At 49.7% G+C, this 23,423-nt stretch overlaps 1 protein-coding gene and 1 pseudogene across 1 annotated transcript; both read left to right on the top strand.

Moving 5' to 3' along the window:
- Positions 1-934: 934 nt before the first annotated feature.
- Positions 935-1,578, top strand: LOC119326061 (histone H4). Its single transcript, XM_037599765.1, has one exon. It carries the CDS (start codon positions 1,031-1,033, stop codon positions 1,340-1,342), a length of 312 nt encoding a protein of 103 aa, XP_037455662.1. The 5' UTR covers positions 935-1,030; the 3' UTR covers positions 1,343-1,578.
- A 2,368-nt stretch (positions 1,579-3,946) lies between these two features.
- On the top strand, positions 3,947-5,283 carry LOC119320742 (annotated as a pseudogene).
- The last annotated feature ends 18,140 nt before the right edge of the window (positions 5,284-23,423 follow it).

The raw sequence follows: 23,423 nt of genomic DNA, 5'->3' as shown, positions 1-23,423 counted from the left end.
GGGATAGCTCGCTCCTTCTTGGACGGCAGCGGCACGGGTCCGGTAGATCCTCGACACGAGGTCCAGTAGATCCCCGACACGAGTGGCCGGAGGAAGCGGGCAGCTTCCGTCGAGATGGAGGGCATCGGGCGGCGCAACCTGGGAGGGTTAAGGGCGCCCAAGTAGCTGCAAAGGAGCTGAACCCCTGTCCACGGCATCGACCGGAGAGCTGAGGGGACAACATCGGCTGTTGAAGCCAGGGACGGCGCCGTGCGACGGATTATGGGAAGTTGGGGACACAACCTCGGCTCAGCACGCGGGCATGGAGTTCCAGCCGCCGGACCGTCGCCCAGGGAGGTAGTGGGTTGAGCCGGAGAGTCGAACCTCGCCGGCAGCGAGGCCGTCTGCTCGCCCCTCAATCTATTTGCTCTCCAGTCCAGTTAGTGTGCGGTGTGAATGGAAGTGCTTATCCGAATACATAAAGCTTTATTATTTAGAGGAACAAGTGGGAAAATAAGAGCGGTTGAACTGAAATTAACGGCTAATATGGATGTCTACAACACCCGTGCAGTAATGGACTGCGGAGGAGGCAAACCAATTGCAACTGGAGCGTGAATTCAAGAGTTTGGGTATTTTCAGATGAAGATTTCTAGTAGTTTTGAGTATGTGGAAATTACTTCATGTGTCTTTCATATAGAGATTTTTCCGAACTTATGATTAAGTTGATAATCGATGTTTTGTCTGATGTATCAGTTTACTGGAATCCATAGGGTGGTTTGGAACCGGCAAAGTCCAAATGTTTTGACCTGCAGCCCGCCACACCAAAAATGAAATTTAAGAACCACGTCACCGATCCGCGCCCTCTCTCTCCCGGATCACCATCTTAGCCGTCCAATCCCGTACAGATCCAACGGCAGACTGCGCCCTCCCCCCTTGTTAAATCCCCTTTCGATTCCTCCCGACTCTTACCATCAGCAGCCGCCGGCACCACCGCTCCTCCTCCATTTCGATCCAAATCACACATCAGCTCCAAGGAAGGAAGCCGTCAGCCATGTCCGGCCGCGGCAAGGGAGGGAAGGGGCTGGGCAAGGGAGGCGCCAAGCGCCACCGGAAGGTGCTGCGCGACAACATCCAGGGGATAACCAAGCCGGCCATCCGCCGTCTGGCGCGGCGTGGCGGCGTGAAGCGCATCTCGGGGCTCATCTACGAGGAGACCCGCGGCGTGCTCAAGATCTTCCTGGAGAACGTCATCCGCGACGCTGTCACCTACACCGAGCACGCCCGCCGCAAGACCGTCACCGCCATGGACGTCGTCTACGCGCTCAAGCGACAGGGACGCACCCTCTACGGATTCGGCGGCTAGGCCGCGCCGGTCCACTCGAATCCACCTCGCGCCACCGCATTAGTATCTAAGCCATGGTTGTTCAGTGTAATGGAATGGCCGCATCTCGCTGCTGTTTGCCCTGGACTTGTTTGTTGTTCGGATGTACTAGTATGGAATGGAAATCACAGCATTTTACCCCTGAATTCGTATGTAATCTGTGGCTCTGTCGATGTTTGTTCGTGCGTATGGTCAGATATTACCAGTGCGTTCATCAATTCCCCATTGTCTGGCTTTGTAAATTTCTGCCCCCAAATCCTATTTGTGTTGGCTTCAGTGTTTAGTGGATTCTCAAACCAAATCTTATTTTGTTGGCTTGAGTGTTTTGGTGGATTCAGGCTGAAGAAGGTCAAGTGCCGGGAGTTGTTTTGTTCCTCTCGTGATGCCGAACTTGCAGTGTTGGAGACTTGGAGTTATCCCTAGCTGGAATGTGTTTGAGGCTTTGAGCTACCTGTTTTTGGAAGTAGTACATTTGATGTTGAACTATTTGTTTTGTTGCGACTTGCTTACTATAAAGTTCTTTTTTTGCGTATTATCAAGTTATTAGAGTTGCTGATGACTGGTGATGTATTAAACATGTGTTTGGTGCTGATTGGTGAAATGGCTCTGTTGATGTTTGTTCGTGCGTGCGGTCAGATATTACCAGTGCCTTGTTCAATCCCCATTGTCTCGCTTTGTAAATTTCTGCCCCCAAATCTGATTGTGTTGGCTTCAGTGTCTGGTGGATTCTCAAACAAAATCTTATTTTGTTGGCTTAAGTGTTTTGGTGGATTCATGCTGAAGAAGCTCAAGTTCTGCTTACTTTCGTATTGGTTGTTGCAAGCTTAGTAGGGACTGTTTAGGAGATTTTTAAGTGCCTTGGAGTTGGTGGATTTTCGCATTCGACCTGATCTTGTAGTACCTTGTCCACCTGATATTTGCAGTGTTTCGAAATTCCTCTTTGATATGCCTTTCAGAATTCTTGTTCTGGTCTTGGATGTTGGATCTTGAAGATGCTTAATCGACTACTGTATCTGTATAAATGCTCAATGCTTTCAGAAATCTGAAGTTGCCACGCGGTATTATGGAGCAGTTTTTTTATGGATGGCAGCGGGGCACCATGGTGCACGGTAGAGCTCGTGCCCGTGAGGTAAAGTTTTTCCCTTTCCGGGCAGAAAATTCTGCCATGCCGGGCGCCTACAGGTAAATTGCCCGCAGGCATACCTGCCTCTGTGTATCGATCAGCAAACAGACTTAAATCAAATTCACCACTCACCAACAAAATCAACATCAATTACAGGGTACAGCGACAATAAAAAGATGAACAGCAGCAACATTTCACCAATCAGCACCAAACACATCTTTAACGCTTCACCAGTCATCAGTAACACAAATAACATGGTACGAGTAATACGCGAGTCACAACAAAACAAATAGTTCAACATCAAATGTACTACTCCACCAGACCAACACGGGCACACACTGCACAAGTTTGACATCATAGGTAGCTCAAAGCCTCAAACACATTGCAGATAGGGATATAAGTAACTCCAAGAGAAAAATTCACTGTAGGTCCTTAAACTTGCACCGGCGGTCACTTTAGTCCCCGTAGTTGAAAATATCCGAAATACCATCCCTAAACTTGTCATAGGGGTTCACGTACGGTCCATTATACTGTTTGGTCTACGTATTTGCTGATTTGGCAGCGGTCAACTCGTGCCACGCGGGTGCTGACTGCCACCTCGTCTCCAGCCGCTTGAATATGCAGGAAAGCAAGGGGTCTTTTGCAAACTATGCGCATAAAACAGCTGCCCGCTCCCCATCTGGTCGGACCGCCCCAACCTAGTCCATCCCCGCCGGAGACAGAGCTGGGCCGTTGGACAGTTTGCCGGCAGAGATTAATCATTGGGCGATTGACTCCCTGGCATTATGTAAGCCAACCAATAGTGGACATAGAACACAGCCAGTGTGTGAATGGACGAGGCCAGCTGAAGGCAGCCTAAAAATAAATTGCGACGGGGCCTTTTCTGAAGAGCATGGTACCGGTGGATGGGGCTTTGTGGTCAGGGATCATTGTGGCGATGTGAGAGGCTCGGGCGCGGGAGTGTTGCGGAATGTGGCGTCAGCATTGCACGCAGAAACTGAGGCGTGTGCTGCTGCACTACAGGCAGCGTCGAACTGGGGTATGACAAAAGTCCAAGTTGAGCTCGACTGTCAGTGCCTAGTGAACGCCCTGCAAGGCAGTGATGCGGATTTAGCAGCCGAGGGTATCTTATTCGGAGAAATCCGACACTTTGCCCGTCTGAATTTCAATCGCGTCTCCATTTCGTTTGCCCCGAGGGCCTGTAATAATTTAGCTCATGTAATAGCAGCTTTTGGTGCCCGTAGGCTTGTTAGTCGGGAACTATGGCCTGAGAGCCTCCCGGATGATGTAATGGCTCGTAAGGCCAGCGGCATGGCTGGACCTGTGTGAAGTATGGAATCCCAGTGTTCCATTAAAAAAAAAAAGTCCATCCCCGCCGCCGCCTCCCTTCGCCCTCTGCCGCCGTCGCCCTCCGCTGTCGCCGCCTGCTGCCATCTGCGGAGAGAGAGAGAGAGAGAGAGACCATGGCTTCCGCCGTCGCTTGTAAGGGTGCCGCGCCAGCCAGCCTCCTCAAGTCCGGTGCTCCAGTCCTGTGGCCTTCTGCGCGCTCCATTCCCCCGCCGTCACCGCCGACCGCCGCCCATACAACACCCAGGTCAAGGAGGTCGGCCGCTACGACGACGACGACTACAGCGGCCGCGACCTCGTCATCCCCAGCTTCTTCTCGCAGGGTATGCTTTGCTTCCCCACCTGTGGTGCGCTGTTTCTTTGCATTCGTTCTGAAGTCAAATACTAGTTCTGATCAGCTTTTGCTATCCTTGATGTTGATTCTGCAGACGTGCTCGACCCGCACAGCGCGCCGACCAGCATGGCCCGTCTGCTGTCTCTGATGGAGACCGGCCTCTCCTCCATTGCTGGAGCGTCGCGGCTCGGACGGTGGGTGGCGAAGGAGGACGACAACGCCGGGGCTGACGGTCGAGGACGCACTTGTCGCGTCAGTGGCTCCACGCTTCTTCTTGCATAAACTAGCTAGTGCTTTCGTTATTACTTTTCAAACATGAACCAAATGGATGTTCCTGCTGTATCTGCATTCTCCTCATCTTACCATGCATGTGACTGATTGATCTTTCAGCTACGCAGCCATTGTTTATCAGTCAGACCAGCTCACTCCTAGGTAATTTTGCTACTTTTGCTACTTTTGCTGGATGCATGGGAGGTATTCAGCTAAATTTGCAGGCATAAACCACCTGGATTGTAATTGTTCACTGAAACTGACGTCTTTTTGACGGATTTATTTGCAGCCCCAGCTGAATCTGCCGTTGCTGACATCCACCCATGTCTAACATCAGGCTTGCAAGACACGGAAAGGTGAGCGAGCGTCTCCATCTTCAGATACAAAATGATTCAAGCCTGATGATGAACACATGCAGCCAGTACTGCATGCAGCATAGTAATAACAACTGGCATTTTGAACGCAGTGGTTCAACGACAGCTCCGACGACATCAGAGGCTGCTGCGACAAGGCTCTGCAGATCCTGTGCGGGCACTACGGGTGGGAGGTAAGGCTCGAATTCTGTTCACTGTTCTTGTGATCTCTACGGAAAATGGGATTTGATCCATTTCTCTGAAACAATAACATTTTGCTGGATGGCACTGCAAGACCGTGGACGTGACGGTGCGCACTACGTGACCATGGGCTCCGAGTGCTCCGCTTCCCTCGCCACCAAGGAACATCCTGATGATAAAGGGCGAGGGCGAGAAGCAGCCCTGGGACGGCGACGACGACTCCGCGGTGCCGAGGTACAACCGCCGCATGGAGATGCCTGCTGACGTGTACAAGATAAACAAGATCAAGGCCTAGATGAAGAATGGCGTCCTCTGGGTGACCCTGCTCAAGGTGGAGGAGGAGCGCAAGAGCGTCTTCCACGTGAAGGTCGAGTAGAGAGGCGAGTCAAGTAGTCCTTAGTGGTAGTGCTCATGGAAGATGGCGGGTGCGAGAGTACGAGAGACGCCTTGTTGATTTGGTGTCTTTCTTTCTTCGTTTTGCTTCGTTGATCGTCTTGGATCGTGGTCTGGTGGTGAAGTTGGTTGGGAACTCTGTTAATTTCCTCAAGTTTGGCGTATGATGAAACTTACTTTGGTGGTGAAATTGGTCATGAAACTATGTTGATTTCCTCAAGTTTGGCATATGGTGAACTGATTTGGTGGTGAAACCTTGTTGATCTCCTAAGTTTTGCGTGCTGCACTAATTTAGTGGTGAAATTGATCATGGACTTTGTTGATTGTCTGAAGTTTGGCTTGATTAACTACTTTAGTGGTGAGATTAGTCTTTCAAATATGTTGATCTTCTCAAGTTTGACGTGATGAACTGATTTGTGCCGAGTGTGTACTCTCTGATCCATGTTTGTTCCTCACTGTTCCGTAAAAATAATTATGTTTATCCTCTGTTCTTGTTAGAACACTAACTCTTGGAGTTCGTAGCTGTAGTGTTTTTGTGTGAACAGCCATATGAGATAGGCATTTCCTAGAGCACTTTGTTGATTTCCTTTACTTTGACGCCATGAACTGATTTGTACCGAGTATGTAGTTTCTGATCCATGTTTGTTCCCGTGGAGGGGTGAGGGATAGAGAAGCCAATCCAAAAATGCTGAAATTTCAACAAGCAAATACAGTAGAAGCATAGGCTGAAAATCAACAACTACAGCAGGCTGAAAATTTAGACTAGAGAGATGCATAATGCCCGTCCTAGACATGAGGACCGGCTGCGCCCAAATGGCCGTCCTCCTAGCTGGCCGTCACCGGCCGCAGCGCCCACCCATCACCCCTCCTCCTCCCGCCCGGCCTGCATGGAAGATTCAGTATTAGTATTCTGCAGCCTGCATGGAGTCTCATGCTTAACCTGAACAATTTGAACGTTCGTGAAGACAGCGGCGAAGCGCTCAGCGACGTCCCGGCCAAGGGGCGTGCCACCGACGGCGAAGATGAGGAGCGAGGAGAGGTCGCGGTGGCATGCCTCCTTGGACTTGATCATGGCCACCAGGACGGGCGGCGCCGCGGGCAGCAGTGTGACACGGTACCACAGGATCACACGCAGCGCGACACCGAAGTCGAACTGTCGAAGCGCTCCATGAGCACCGCCGTGTCCCCCATGGATATGGTGCACAGGACCATCATGAACCCGAAGACGTTGAACAGGGAGAGTGGGAGCAGCGTGACGGCCGGCGGAGGAGCCGCCTTCACGCCTGCAGAGGACAGACTCTCTTGCGCAGCGGACCCGAAGACGACGCACCTGACGTGGCCGGGCAGCTTGGCGGCGACCTCGGGGGTGGCAAACGCGACGACGGGCCTGGAGAGGCCGATCTGGTGCGCGTACTCCTCGGGGGTTGAGGCCGGGTTGGCGGGGGACACGACAGTGCCGATGGACATGAGCGCGAAGTGGAGCACGGGGACCTCGAGGCACGAGGGCGCGACGACCAAGGCGACGTCCCCGGGGCGGAGGCGATGAAGGACGGGTAGGAGACGACAATGCCTGTGGCGGCGTCGACGAGCGGTGGTCCTTGCCTTTGGGCGGGCCTACGGTTGCCACATCAGTGGCCTTCATCTTTGCTCAGTGCATCTTGACACGGGCAAAGGCCATCCAGACACCTTCCTTCTATGCAGGCCGAGCGTTTAACAGCGTCAATCCGGGGCGACGCGTCGCCGAGCCGCTTCACCAAACCAAAGTAACTGCTGGGAATTGGTTCAGCTGGCCAAAGCCGGCATATTAGATCCTTCATGGCCAAACCGGCCACCCTATGTAGCTCCATCAGCTGCTTCATCTGGTCGTTCAGGGGCGTCGGGTGCTTCGAGGCAAGAAACTGTGACCAGAACAACTTCTCGGTCGAGTTCTCCTCCTGGGCACGGAATAACTGTGCGGCATCGGCGTGTCACGACTGTCACGGCTACCCCACCGGCCACGGCGACCCCACTGGGCAGCGAGACAACTGAGCCACGACCAGACGGAGTTGACGGAGTCAAGGCGCTTGGAAGAGGGGCGACCAGTGGGCCCGCATCATCAGGACGCGCCACGTGAGTGTGGCCTGCGTGCCGTGGATATAACTAGGCGTGGATGAGAGTGGGTGGTTATCGATTATTGTATCAACATTAACCAAGAGAAGCTGATCTTCTCCACCGGCCTCCTTCGCCCTCCTTCCCCTCCTATCTCTTCCCCAGATCTAGATCGGGACCCTTACAACTTGGTATCAGAGGTCAATCATCCTGGATCCACTCTACCAGAAGCCTCGCTACCACACCAAAGCAACGCAGCAGGCGGCAGCCATGGAAGAGCAGATCGTAGCCCTGGCAAAGGCGGTCCACGACGGGCGCGCCGCCAACGACGCCCGCCTCGACGCGATCCAGCAATCGCTCGAGCTCTGGCGGGCGGCGGTGACCAACCTGCAGCAGCAACTCGACGAGCTGCGTACCCAGGTCGGCAGGATCACCCTCCACCCCATGCTGACTGCGTCTCCGACATCTCCCGAGGACGCGGCGGTGCAGCCGGCGTCGTCTCCTCCGACCGACGACCCTGGGCACCACGGGCCAAGTGGTCACGACAGGAACGTCGACTCTGGGGGCTCAGCACACGGGGTAGTCACTACCCTGGCGCCGCCTCCGGTCACGGGTGAGTCACTCCGACCCCCTTTTCCTTTGAAATCCGGTGAATCGGGCTGGGATCTAGCACACCCTGTTGATCTCCCACCTCAGTCACCTCACGTTTTGTTCGGGGGACACAACAATTGGGCCCTTCCGCGGCTTGATTTTCCGCCCTTCGATGGCGAAAATCCCCAATTCTGGGAAAACATAAGTGAAAAATATTTCAGTGTTTATGGAGTTCAGAAAGAGATTTGAGTGCGGGTATTGAGGGAGTCCCGGACTAGGGGTGTCCGGATAGCCGAACTATCATCATCGTCCGGACTCCAAGAATATGACGATACAAGATTGAAGACTTCGTCCCGTGTCCGGATGGGACTTTCCTTGGCGTGGAAGGCAAGCTTGGCGATACGGATATGTAGATCTCCTACCTTTGTAACCAACTCTGTGTAACCCTAGCCCTCTCCGGTGTCTATATAAACCGGATGGCTGTAGTCCATAGGACGAACAACAATCATACCATAGGCTAGCTTCTAGGGTTTAGCCTCCTTGATCTCGTGGTAGATCTACTCTTGTAACCCACATCATCAATATTAATCAAGCAGGACGTAGGGTTTTACCTCCATCAAGAGGGCCCGAACCTGGGTAAAAACATCGTGTCCCTCGTCTCCTGTTACCATCCGCCTAGACGCACAGATCGGGACCCCCTACCCGAGATCCGCCGGTTTTGACACCGACATTGGTGCTTTCATTGAGAGTTCCTCTGTGCCGTCGCGATCAGGAAGGATGCCTTTTCCCGTCTTTAAAGACGGCACCGTCGTCAAGGGAGCTTTGGCCGCCGGCCAAACTATCCGGCTAGGTGGTTTTCTTATGACCGCCCGTTCGGCCACCGCTCCGACGATGACCTCTCAGGTCATCAAAAGCGATCTTCACGTCAGCTCGGAATTCGCCGAGCAGTTAGATCCGATTGAGCTCTCCTCTGTAAATGAGCTCTTGGATCGCATCGCCGCCCTGGGAGTCGCTACAGACTACGATCAGATTGGGCTTAAAACCGATCTGAGAGAGATTAACTCTCCTCAGGCTACCCACCATGTTGTCGTGGTAGAGGGACAATGCGGCAACCCTTCTTCTACGTTGAAAACCAACTATGTCCGGATTCCCGATCCCTCGAAGCCGGATTCCCGCGGAGGGACGGACGCTAATCAAATACTGAACTTAGAGTCAGGCATCGGACTAGATTCGTTGGAAAGCATCCAGCAAGTCAAGCTTCCAAATCCGGAAACTTCTTGGCCTTTGAGCCTCAGATCGGGCGGGGGTTCGAACTTGATTCCACCCGCCCACCCAAACATAAGCGATCCCTCTCGAATACGGCAAGAGCCCGATGAAACAGTACATCATTACTGGGCCAGATTCCTCCTGGTTATGAACAGGATAAAGGACTGCTGCGAAGAAAGCGCGATTTCAATTTTCTGCAACAATTGCACGGACAAGGGAATCATGAACGCCATAAGTCGTCGCGAAGTTACACGCTTCGTCGACCTAGCGACCATCGTACAAAAATACTGTGCGGTGGAGAGTGCCAGGAACACCGAAGCTAGGTTTTGGGACAGTCCGGCCTTGACTACAACCCTAGTCCGAAGTAAAAGGGTGCGCCATACTCAAAGCACCTGGGTTAAAAACCAAAAAGCAAAAACCCCCTAAAGGGCATGGAACCGTACTGGAGGGCTGGCTCAACGGACCCTGCAAAATCCATAGTACGAAGGGCGCCACTCCAACACATAGCCTTCGAGCATGTTGGATACTACGGCAGGTGGCCAAAAGTGGCGAAGGCTTTTTAGCCCCGGGCAAACAGCCCAACAGTACCGGTACGGTATTAACAGTCTTCGAGACTTTCGCATCAAATAACATGCGAAAACGAACAATCCGCGGCCTCGCCGAAGTCTACCAAGTAGCAACAGCAAATCCATGGAGTGACACGGCTATCACCTTCAACGCTAGCGACGAACCCAAATTCCGAACAGCTAGAGCACCAGCCGCATTGGTCCTCAGTCCGATAGTGGACGACTTTCGCCTTACCAAGGTACTCATGGATGGCGGCAGTGGATTAAACCTCATCTACGAGGAAACCCTTCAAAAAATGGATATTGACTGGAGCCGCATCGAGCGAAGCAGCACAACCTTCAGAGGGATAATCCCTAGTCGAGAAGTACGCTGCACAGGAAAAATCACACTAGATGTAGTGTTCGGCTCACCAGACAATTTCAGGTCCGAGGAGGTCACGTTCCAAGTGGCCCCGTTCGGCAGCGGATATCACGCTTTGTTAGGGCGAGAGGCATTCACAATCTTTCAAGCTATACCCCACTACGGGTACATGAAGCTCAAAATGCCCGGACCCAATGGGATAATCACTCTTGCCAGTGATCCAGATACAGCACTCCGCGCTGAAAATAAGACAGCCGCACTGGCCCTAGAGGCATTGTCCGAAGCCCTAGCGGCAGAGGAACTAACTACGCTGCGCTCCACGGTGGATAGGGACGATGTGATACTCGATAAGAGGTCCAAGTTCACCTCTTTTAAACCAGCAGACGAAATAGTCAAATTTCAGGTCCATCCAACGGACCCCACAAAGACGGCCTCCATTGGGGCACAATTAAGTCCTGATGTCGAAGCTGCACTACGAGAATTCCTTCGGGAAAATTGGGACATTTTTGCCTGGCACCCTTCAGACATGCCAGGAATCCCACGCAGGCTGGCAGAGCACAGCCTAAACATCCTAAAAGGATTCAAGCCGGTCAAACAAGCTCTTCGGCGATTTTCCGAACCCAAAAGACAGGCAATGGGAGAGGAGCTAGCCAAACTCTTAGAAGCCGGATTCATCAGAGATATAAAACATCCGGACTGGCTAGCCAATCTAGTAATGGTACCAAAAAAGGACAAATCCTGGCGCCTCTGCATCGATTTTAAAGACCTTAACAAGGCCTGTCCAAAGGACCCTTTCCCCCTCCCTCGCATCGACCAAATCATCGATGCTACCGCAGGGCACGATTCATTGTGCTTCCTCGACGCATACTCCGGATACCATCAAATCAAGATGGCGGAAAAAGACCAGGCCGCAACGGCATTCATTACTCCATATGGGCCATTCTGCTTCAACACAATGCCCTTCGGACTCAAAAACGCCGGCGCAACATATCAGCGCATGATTCAAACATGTCTGGCTACCCAGATAGGCAAAACAGTAGAGGCATACGTAGACGATGTGGTCGTCAAGACCAAACACGTCGAAACTCTAGTAGAAGACTTGAGGGTGACATTCGACAACCTCCGAGCATATGACATTAAGCTCAATCCGGAAAAATGCGTCTTCGGCGTACCAGCCGGAAAGCTCTTGGGCTTCATCGTATCCGGTAGATGAATTGAAGCAAACCGGGCCAAAATCCGAGCTCTGTCACAATTGGATATTCCAAAGGACCTCAAGCAAATACAAAAACTAACCGGATGCGTAGCGGCCTTAAGTCGCTTCATCTCCCGTTTGGGAGAAAAGGCTCTGCCCCTCTACCGCCCTCCTCCGGCGCACCGGACATTTCGAATGGACGGATGCTGCCACAGCCGGACTCGAAGAAATAAAGGCCATACTGGCAACAAATCCGGTCCTGGCCGCACCCAACCTGGCGAACCTATGTTATTATATATCGCAGCAACACATCAAGTTGTCAGCGCGGTACTCGTCGTCGAGCGAGAGACAGAAGGGCACAGATTCCCTCTTCAAAAACCAGTGTGCTACGTATCCACTGTTCTAACTCCATGCAAGTCCCGGTACCCACATTATCAAAAGATAGCGTATGCGGTGTTCATGGCATCCCGGAAGCTGCGACACTACTTTCAAGAGTGTTCCATAACGGTGGCCTCCGAAGTACCTCTCAACGATATTATAAACAATCGCGACGCAACGGGCAGGATTGCAAAATGGGCTATTGAGCTCTTACCATTTGACATAACCTATAAACCACGGCGAGCTATAAAATCGCAGGTTCTGGCTGACTTCGTCGCCGAATGGACCGAAGCCGAACTCCCTAAAGAGTACGACACATACTCCAATTGGATCATGCATTTCGACGGATCCAAAATGTTGGCTGGCTTGGGGGCTGGCGTCGTCCTGACGTCCCCAACTAGAGACACAATCCAATACGTACTTCAAATAATGTACATGGACTCCAACAACGCAGCCGAATATGAGGCCCTTCTGCATGGCCTCCGGATGGCAATCTCCATGGGCATTCAACGCCTAGAGGTGCGCGGGGATTCAAACCTCGCAATATCCCAAGTAAATGGAGACTTTGACGCCAAAGATCCAAAAATGACAGCTTACCGCAATGCCGTCCTAAAAACGTCAGCTCGGTTCGAAGGACTCGAATTCCACCATGTAGCCCGGGATAATAACCAGGCAGCAGACGTGTTAGCGCGCATCGGCGCGAAACAAGACGCCGTCCCTCCAAACATCTTCCTGGAACGACTCTTTAAGCCATCTGTGTTATGGGAAGAGGAGTCCGGAAATAACAATCCGGAGCCAGCTGCATCACCTAACTCAGACCATTCTGACACAATCTGTCAGGACCCCGACTCAATGCCACATCGATCTAGCATGTAACACCTCATATCACTTTGCGGCCTCACGCACGGTATTCCCACGGGTGTCGCCTTACCTTTGCCCGGGACCGTTTGCGCCTTTTGGCACACGTATATGACAGTGTCGCTAGCATCCATATGATAAGGAGCCCGGGCTGACATGGCTAGTCGTAAACCCAAAGTGGCACAGACTTACAGGGACAGGCATCCAGGACCCAGCATCGAACGTGTCGGTCATCAGCGAGTGAATCCAGGCTGTAGCACTGGGCTAGCAGGACTCCGGTGAACCGGGCTGTAGCGGGCTAACAGGACTCCGGTATTCATCGCGTGACATTTCCCCGAAGGGACAGACACAGGAACGAAGACGGACACATGCCGGCCAGCCTAAGTGTTCCGGAGCAGTAGCAAGCTACCATGGCTCGGTGGAAACACTAGGAGACATTTCCCCGTAAGAGAGGCTACTAAAGATAAACAACTAGATGGTCAGATCCCACACATACCAAGCATTTCAATAACATACACACAATATGCTCGATATGTGCAACTACAACATGGCATCACAACATGACTCTACGACTCAAGTAATTTATTCAATAGGCTCCGAGGAGCGAGATATTACAAACAGGGGTCTCACGACCCAACATTCAGAGCATACAAGTCAAAGCACAAGCGGAAGCTATCATGTTTGAGTACAGACATCTATAAATGAAAAAGGCTGAGAAGCCTGACTATCTATCAGATCCTGCCGAGGGCACAAGATCGTAGCTGAGGTAACAAGCTAAACGTCGAAGTCCACGCGGAACTACTAGCGAGACCGAAGTCTCTCTGCAAAAACATAAAATAGGCAAACGTGAGTACAAATGTACCCAACAAGACTTACATCAGAACTAACTACATATGCATCATTATCAACAAAGGGGTGGTGGGGTTTAACTGCAGCAAGCCAGCTTTGACTCGGTGGCTATCCTAAACTACGACTGCGAGTAACTCTTTTGAGGTGGCGCACACGAGTCCACATATTCACCATATCAATACACCACTATGGATCCGCTCCCGTCTCCCTACGAGAACGCCATCCATAGCACTCACGCTTATCTTGCGTATTTTAGAGTATCCACTTTCACTTGTCTATGAACTGATATAAGCAACCCAGAAGTCCTTTTCCGCGGACACGGCTATTCAAATAGATGATGTTAATCCTGCAGGGGTGTACTTCTTCACACACGCTCTCACCACTTACCGCCGTTTACACGACATGTACTCGGCAACCTTCAAGCGGAAGCCCAACGTGGGTGTCGGCCACGGCCTGCCTAAACACTCAAGTCTCTAGTCCAGGTTTATCGCCTATTCGGGTTCCATCCATGAGGAGATCCGGCCGGAGTTTCGCTCACAGCCCCAAACGATGTGAACAGGGTTCCCGAGACACCAAACGGGCGCCCGGTACACCGTGCCACGTGCCTACCGCATCACAGCCCACCCCTACGGTCAGCGCTGCGCACGGCCTCCAGCATACTACAAACACCAGAAACTACTTGCAACTCCTGGACAGAGGACAAGGGTGATCAAGAAGCCGAGAGGGTCCATTGGTTTCGGGCCCAATGCGTGGTAGTAGCTGAATCATGGATCACAAACACAGAACTCAGTTCCTGAGGACGACTGCAATGAGACAACCCACCATGTACTCCTACATGGCCTCTCACCGCTACCTTTACCAAATCGTGTTCACACACTTAGCTCACACACAGTAGGACATGTTCACACACCTCTGATTCATCCCCAATGAATCATACCTGACTCAACTCTAAGCAGTAGCAGGCATGACAAACAAGCATGAATGAGTAGGCACAACAGGGCTCAAACAACTCCTACTCATGCTAGTGGGTTTCATCTAATTACTGTGGAATGACAGGTCATGCAGAGGATAAAGGGGTTCAGCTACCGCAGCAAGTAACAGATGAATCGATGTTGTCCTAATGCAGTAAAAGAGAGCAGGAGCAAGAGAGTAGGATTGTATCGGAATGAACAAGGGGGTTTTGCTTGCCTGGCACTTCTGAAGATAACATTGAGTCTTCATCAGTGTCAACGATCACAACGTCGGAACATCGTCTACCGGGAGGGAACAGATACCGGCAACAGAGAAGAACACAATCAATGCAATGCACAAAATGATGCATGCTATGACATGGCAATATGAATGTGTTTTGAGCTAATGCAACTAGCAACAGATTAAATGAAGTTGGTTTGAATACAAGATTCAAATTCAAACTCCATATGTGATTGTTCAAATGCCATTTAATTGATTTGTGCTAAACAGCAGCTATAAGTTGTTCTAACATGCATGAAAATGGTACAGATGGATTCCTTGAATTTTTCTGATAATTTTTCATATATAATTTATCTAATTCGGAGTTACGGTTAATTTTCTATGATTTATTGAAGTTTAGGGCATTTTCTGAAATTATTAAATCATTTAAGATTTATTTAAATTCCAGAAAGGAATTATTGCGTCAGCATGACCTCATAGTGACGTCAGCAGGTCAACGGGCGCCGTCCAGGTCAAACTAACCTGTGGGACCCATATGTCAGCGTTACAGGTTAAACAGGGGGGGGGGGGTTTAGTTTAGTTTAATTAAAGATTAGGGCACTAGGGCCCACATGTCAGTGTCAGCAGGGGGGTAATTAAATTAAAATAAACTAAACTAATTAACAGGGGGGCTGGCCCCACCTGTCATCGACCCAGGGGGGGTCAAACCTGGTCAGCAGGGCCTAACCTACCGGCGGCTTGACGCCGGCGAGGCCGAGACGGCGGAGGCCTTCGGATTTCTTGCTCCGGCGGCCAAACGGGCGGATGAGGGCGTCTACGTGGAGCTGGGACTCGCCCGCATCCATCTGTGCAAACGGCAGGGGCTGAGGTGGCCCGAGCTCACCGGAGGCAAGCTCGCGGTGGTGGCCGGAGTTCGGGCGAGGTCGGGGTTGGCGTTAGGGGGCACGAGAGGGGAAGCTGGTGTGTGAGTTAGGTTCCTGGTGAGGTGTGGAGCACGTTGCCGTGCTCGGTAGCTAGCTCCGGTGGCTCTGGCCTTGTCCGCGTCATCGCCGGCGGTGAGGAGCTCACGGCCCCGGTGAAAAGGGTGGCTAGCATGCGGGAACGAGCGCGGGGAGGAGGGGAAATGGAAGAGGAGCTCACAGCGGATCCGGTAGAGGCAACGGCGAGGCCGGGGAGGGGCTGGAGCTCGCGAATCCTCGGAAGTTCGCCAGCGGCCGAAGGTTGGGGACGAGCTCCGGGAAGACGCTACAGGGCTCCCACGGTCGAATGGGTTGGTGTAGAAGACGCAGAAGGCGATGGCGGCTCCTCTGAACTCATCGGAGAGGCACGGGGTGGACGGTGGCCGCGGTGATGCTCGTCGGCGGCGACGGGTGTGTTCGGTGGCTGCGCGCGAGAGAGCCAGAGGAAGAGAGGAGCTCGGGGAGAGAGTGAGAGGCCTGGGGGGGGTGCGTGGCGTCGCGGACGGGGTCCAGGGCGACGAGAGGAAGCAGGAGGTGGCCAGGGGGAAGCAGGAGGTGGCCGAGGCCTCTCGGGCGCGCGCCACGCCTCGCCTCTGTTCGTCCTCCTGGCAGAGGAGGAAGAGGACAAGGGGGAGGAGGTGGGCTGGGCCGGCCAGATGGAGCTAGGCCAGGTAAGTGGCGCCAGGTAAGTGGCCCAGTGGCTTTCTGCTCTGTTTTATTTTTTTCTTCTGTTTTGTTTTATTTAATTTATTTTGCCACTGTTTTGAATTTAAAATAATTCAAACAATGCCAAAAACTCCTCTGAATATTTTATATTGCTAGATGGACTTTTCCAAAAGCTTATAAAATATTTCAGGGGTATTTGAAATTATATTCTAATTATATGAATATAATTAAAATTCAAATAGCTAATGAATTAAATCCAAAGTCCCAAAAATAATTCCTTAAAAATGTTCAATATTTTGGTTGGGACCAGAACCCTTACCAAAAATTATCAAACATTTAAGAAGAGCATTTTGGAGTAATGGATGAGATTTCTAGGGTTTTTTCCCCTCTTTTATTTAGGGTTTTGAGGCTTCCAAAATTCCTCAGTTCAAGTTTCAGAATTTAAACATGATGCACACATGAAGCTAGCCTAGAGCATTACCAGAAGCTAGGGATGTGACAACTCACCCCCACTAAACAAGAATCTCGTCTCGAGATTCAAGTGTAGGGTAAGGTGAAAGGGGAACGCAACTAGTACAATCTTCACGATCCAGGTGGCACTTCATAGGAACGTTGATTCGAACACCATCTTTGTCTTGTCGTCTTGCTCTGAGAAATCCTGTCAACATGACATGGAGGGAAGAAGACTCTAGAAGGATCGGTCTTCTCGAAGGTCGAACAACTCAGGATTAACTCACGGAATGTGACATAGCAACATCTCTCGAGCTGAGAGACGAAGCATACCTCTAGAGGGATGGAGTGGAGCAGGTGACGAGGTTCACTAGGTAGACAACAATTCCAGACTTAAGAATGTGGTGATCGGTTGTCAACATAGCGAGGAGTTGAATTGCCATGATACCACGACGAAACATCGTGGAGGAGGGTGATTCGTAGATTATTACCTTAAGTGGCAAAAAGAATTACTTTTGATTCAAAGATCATTGAAACTCTTCATACCAGCCTAAGGCAATTCACAACGATCGTTTGGAGGGGGTCGGTAGAATGGCATACTCGGACTTGGATGATGTGGATTACCTTGTTGAAGACAACGCAATGGATGATTTTTGCTTATCACCGGAAATGGAAGGGACCCATGGTAGAATGGCACATTGGCGGTGCAAGCTGGGAACAAAATGCAAATGCTGGGAATGATTCTAGTAACTGGGGAGAGGCTCAACAATAGAGAGTTATTCCACTATTGGAATGGTTATAGCATTGCCGAGGAAACTGAGAGCACTCCAGTTAGTGTCGATGATAACACCTAGCGCTTGTGCATGCTCTCAAGAACTTGAGCATTTCCATATTCATCAGGATTTTACCAATATCCGTGTCAAGGATCCTGGCAACACAACATACTACCATGATGGCTAATGATGGATGATGCAGACGCAAAGGAAGATAACACCTTCTCAGATTACACCTTAGCGAAGCCAAGGAACAAAATCTGGATGATCGACCGAGAGACATTTAGCACTCCGCTTCTAATGTTCTCCTTGATGTGCTAGTGTAGCCCATTCATAGAAATGGTCTGGTATCTAGAACATCAAGTAAAGGTCGGACTTCGGAAGGACAAAAAATCATAAGGCACAACTAGGGAGTAAATCCTACGAAGTCCCTATGGGGAGGTGGCCAACTTCATCAATCAAGATATTATAATAACAGGTCTTCCGGCTGGGTGTGTTGGCCACGACATCCACTTTACCGGTTATTGCGCGACCAATATTATAATTCTTGGGAAATATTCCAGATCATCATATCTGCCTGAGATTCAGATCTGGTTGGTGTCAGGATATTCTAGACTCATCGAGTCTAGGAAGAAAAATGAAAGTTTGCAACACAAATCGACGAGATGATGTTGCGAGATTCTCGGGGAATGAACTACGATAGTAAGCTCCAAAACATGAGCTGGTTCTGCTACACACATGTGAACACGCTGTCCCAGACAAGCATGACCACATAGTAGTCTTATAATAAAACACTACCGAGTTCAGGAGGGGGAACCATCAACGAGGGTATCGAAGTCCTTACATAAGTCCGGATTAGCTCTTATGAAGGAACTCCTTCTCCTTGAACAAATCAATCAGTGGCTTGGTGTGCTAGGGATACATATAGATTGAAGGTTGCAAGTCTTCAAACCACAGCATTCTTCGCACGTGTGCATGAATGATTTGGAATGATTCCAAAGAAAGCAACATTGACTTTCTCGAATCCACGGCGGCAACTTGCATCAGATGCACATGAATTAAAGGAAATCACTACCTTCATCCAAACATATGCTTCATGAGCTAGCATGAACAAATGCTTTCAAAAGTTTCCAACACTAGCTTAATGTTCAACAAAATCATGGAGGAGATAAGGATGTTGTCAATGGGCTCAACAACAATTCATCTAGGTTTCCTTTTAAAAGGAATTCCATAGTTAAGTGAACACGGTGATAGCATTGGTCAGACCAAAGATGTAATGGTGTATGCTCGAGGGATCAACCACGAATAAGACAACATTACGAGCATCGTTGGTACTGATTTGATTTGACGATAGCCCACACTCAAATCAAAGGATTGATAAGACAATAGGTCCAGCAACTGATCACAGGGACCAATCGATGAAGATATCATCTTTCTTCAACACACACTACACAAGAATATCCCTTTGGAACGAACTAAGTCAGGCAAGCTTTTACCTTCCAACTCTCCAAGTTGTTGTCTAGCTTAACCAACTAGCTCAGGGATATCCAACACAGATTCTTGGAGAAGGGTGGTTCACAAGAAACCAACTTGATCACGAGCTCAACACAGCGGTCAGGTGACAACCTGGTAATACTTCCGAGAAGATCTTCGGAAAATCACGAACCACCGGTATGTTACTAAGCTCGAGAACAATCTTACTTTTCAGGGCAAGACGATATGATCAAATAAGCAAGGATTGGCACTATCCCAACTCACTGATCAGAGAGTGCACCAGAATTAAGGACTAGGTAGCACAATCAACCTTAGGGTGACGATTCAATAATCAACACGCTAAGAATGAGGTTATCGTCCATTTAACTACCAAGTAATGGAGTTGCTAGCAGTATTGATTTCACACGCCATGATTCATTTGTCGGCATTCCGGTTACAATAACACGGAAACCAAGAAATTATCAATGATGATCAGAAGTATTACTGCGTCAAGAATTCATAAGATGGTGTGCAATTCCCATGATATTCCTGATATAAAGATGGTAATACTTCAAGGTAGAACAGACCAGAAGCTGGATTGGCATTTTGATCTGCGGAACACAACTTCTTTGACCCAATCCTGGATGTGGAAGAGGTACTGGAGTTTGTTTCTCCTGTTCATTCTGAAATAGAATGGCTTGGCGGACCACAAGGGTAATAGGCATCGACGAACGAATGCATGCATACTCTTGACTATCAATTGATAGGCGAGGGTCGGAAACAATTAAGATGGGACAACTCAAAAGAACATATGATTTTTCGAGTTGTGGATGCATGGATTAGCATGTCGAACGAAGTTCAACATATTTCTTCCGGATGACCCATGCAGAAAGGTAGGACTGGCAGAGTCACGATTTATGGAGATCTCCTCAAGAGTACTCTAATTGTGATCTTTTGATCCAATAAACATCTGCCATAAGCGGTTCATAGTATTTGGAAGAAGGAAATACCACGGACCTCGAGGACTATCGCAAAGTTACTAATATCCTGAAGGAACTAGCAAACACTATCAACATGAAGTAAGTAGAGTGAGTCTCGGGTTCAAAGCCCAAGGAGTAGAATACCTACTACTAAGTAGCATCACGGAATGCTTTCGAGAATAAAGGCCAGAATCATCACACTAGGACACAAATCATGGCTAGACCACTAGATGATCCCCTGAGACACCTAGGGTCATAATAATAATTCCAACATAAATGCCAAGGCAATAGAATACCTCAACTCAACAATTAGTGTGATTGAGCTGGCATAAAGGAACATCGAAACCAGAGGGAAAGGATTTTGCAAATGCATCAGACTATTTAGAAACCTGGGATGACTCGGACAGCATAACGGCTGTAAATGCTCAGAAAAGATTTGAGACATACTACAAAATGGTGGCATAACCACTCAGAAGCACAATATCAAGGTTCCGAGATCAACAATTAACATACGGAAGTAGTAGGAACTGAACTGAGACTTAAATCCGACAATCTTATAAGTCTACTGATTAGTAACACGTGATCCTAATAGAAAGAAGAGATAGCCTAGTTCTTAATCCCCGTAGAAGAGAAGATGATGACTCAGATCAGAAGGCCATGAGGTATAAGGAGTAAAAAGAGCCTTACGTTCCATCCCACAATCAATTCCCTTATATAACTAAAGAATTTCTAGACTCAACTTCGACCAGTTTGGCTTGGTAATCCTACAGGCAGTCAAGCTCTGATACCAACGCTGTCAGGACCCCGGCTCAATGCCACATCGATCTAGCATGTAACACCTCATATCACTTTGCGGCCTCACGCACGGTATTCCCACGGGTGTCACCTTACCTTTGCCCGGGACCGTTTGCGCCTTTTGGCACACGTATATGACAGTGTCGCTAGCATCCATATGATAAGGAGCCCGGGCTGACATGGCTAGTCGTAAACCCAAAGTGGCACAGACTTACAGGGACAGGCATCCATGACCCAGCATCGAACGTGTCGGTCATCAGCGAGTGAATCCAGGCTGTAGCACTGGGCTAGCAGGACTCCGGTGAACTGGGCTGTAGCGGGCTAACAGGACTCCGGTATTCATCGCGTGACATTTCCCCGAAGGGACAGACACAGGAACGAAGACGGACACATGCCGGCCAGCCTAAGTGTTCCGGAGCAGTAGCAAGCTACCATGGCTCGGTGGAAACACTAGGAGACATTTCCCCGTAAGAGAGGCTACTAAAGATAAACAACTAGATGGTCAGATCCCACACATACCAAGCATTTCAATAACATACACACAATATGCTCGATATGTGCAACTACAACATGGCATCACAACATGACTCTACGACTCAAGTAATTTATTCAATAGGCTCCGAGGAGCGAGATATTACAAACAGGGGTCTCACGACCCAACATTCAGAGCATACAAGTCAAAGCACAAGCGGAAGCTATCATGTCTGAGTACAGACATCTATAAATGAAAAAGGCTGAGAAGCCTGACTATCTATCAGATCCTGCCGAGGGCACAAGATCGTAGCTGAGGTAACAAGCTAAACGTCGAAGTCCACGCGGAACTACTAGCGAGACCGAAGTCTCTCTGCAAAAACATAAAATAGGCAAACGTGAGTACAAATGTACCCAACAAGACTTACATCAGAACTAACTACATATGCATCATTATCAACAAAGGGGTGGTGGGGTTTAACTGCAGCAAGCCAGCTTTGACTCGGTGGCTATCCTAAACTACGACTGCGAGTAACTCTTTTGAGGTGGCGCACACGAGTCCACATATTCACCATATCAATACACCACTATGGATCCGCTCCCGTCTCCCTACGAGAACGCCATCCATAGCACTCACGCTTATCTTGCGTATTTTAGAGTATCCACTTTCACTTGTCTATGAACTGATATAAGCAACCCAGAAGTCCTTTTCCGCGGACACGGCTATTCAAATAGATGATGTTAATCCTGCAGGGGTGTACTTCTTCACACACGCTCTCACCACTTACCGCCGTTTACACGACATGTACTCGGCAACCTTCAAGCGGAAGCCCAACGTGGGTGTCGGCCACGGCCTGCCTAAACACTCAAGTCTCTAGTCCAGGTTTATCGCCTATTCGGGTTCCATCCATGAGGAGATCCGGCCGGAGTTTCGCTCACAGCCCCAAACGATGTGAACAGGGTTCCCGAGACACCAAACGGGCGCCCGGTACACCGTGCCACGTGCCTACCGCATCACAGCCCACCCCTACGGTCAGCGCTGCGCACGGCCTCCAGCATACTACAAACACCAGAAACTACTTGCAACTCCTGGACAGAGGACAAGGGTGATCAAGAAGCCGAGAGGGTCCATTGGTTTCGGGCCCAATGCGTGGTAGTAGCTGAATCATGGATCACAAACACAGAACTCAGTTCCTGAGGACGGCTGCAATGAGACAACCCACCATGTACTCCTACATGGCCTCTCACCGCTACCTTTACCAAATCATGTTCACACACTTAGCTCACACACAGTAGGACATGTTCACACACCTCTGATTCATCCCCAATGAATCATACCTGACTCAACTCTAAGCAGTAGCAGGCATGACAAACAAGCATGAATGAGTAGGCACAACAGGGCTCAAACAACTCCTACTCATGCTAGTGGGTTTCATCTAATTACTGTGGAATGACAGGTCATGCAGAGGATAAAGGGGTTCAGCTACCGCAGCAAGTAACAGATGAATCGATGTTGTCCTAATGCAGTAAAAGAGAGCAGGAGCGAGAGAGTAGGATTGTATCGGAATGAACAAGGGGGTTTTGCTTGCCTGGCACTTCTGAAGATAACATTGAGTCTTCATCAGTGTCAACGATCACAACGTCGGAACATCGTCTACCGGGAGGGAACAGATACCGGGAACAGAGAAGAACACAATCAATGCAATGCACAAAATGATGCATGCTATGACATGGCAATATGAATGTGTTTTGAGCTAATGCAACTAGCAACAGATTAAATGAAGTTGGTTTGAATACAAGATTCAAATTCAAACACCATATGTGATTGTTCAAATGCCATTTAATTGATTTGTGCTAAACAGCAGCTATAAGTTGTTCTAACATGCATGAAAATGGTACATATGGATTCCTTGAATTTTTCTGATAATTTTTCATATATAATTTATCTAATTCGGAGTTACGGTTAATTTTCTATGATTTATTGAAGTTTAGGGCATTTTCTGAAATTATTAAATCATTTAAGATTTATTTAAATTCCAGAAAGGAATTATTGCGTCAGCATGACCTCATAGTGACGTCAGCAGGTCAACGGGCGCCATCCAGGTCAAACTGACCTGTGGGACCCATATGTCAGC

The sequence above is a fragment of the Triticum dicoccoides genome, chromosome 6B, assembly GCF_002162155.2.
Source record: "Triticum dicoccoides isolate Atlit2015 ecotype Zavitan chromosome 6B, WEW_v2.0, whole genome shotgun sequence".
Classification (NCBI taxonomy): domain Eukaryota; kingdom Viridiplantae; phylum Streptophyta; class Magnoliopsida; order Poales; family Poaceae; genus Triticum; species Triticum dicoccoides.
Note: the sequence above shows the minus strand (reverse complement) of the source record. Positions and strands in the feature narration are given on the sequence as shown.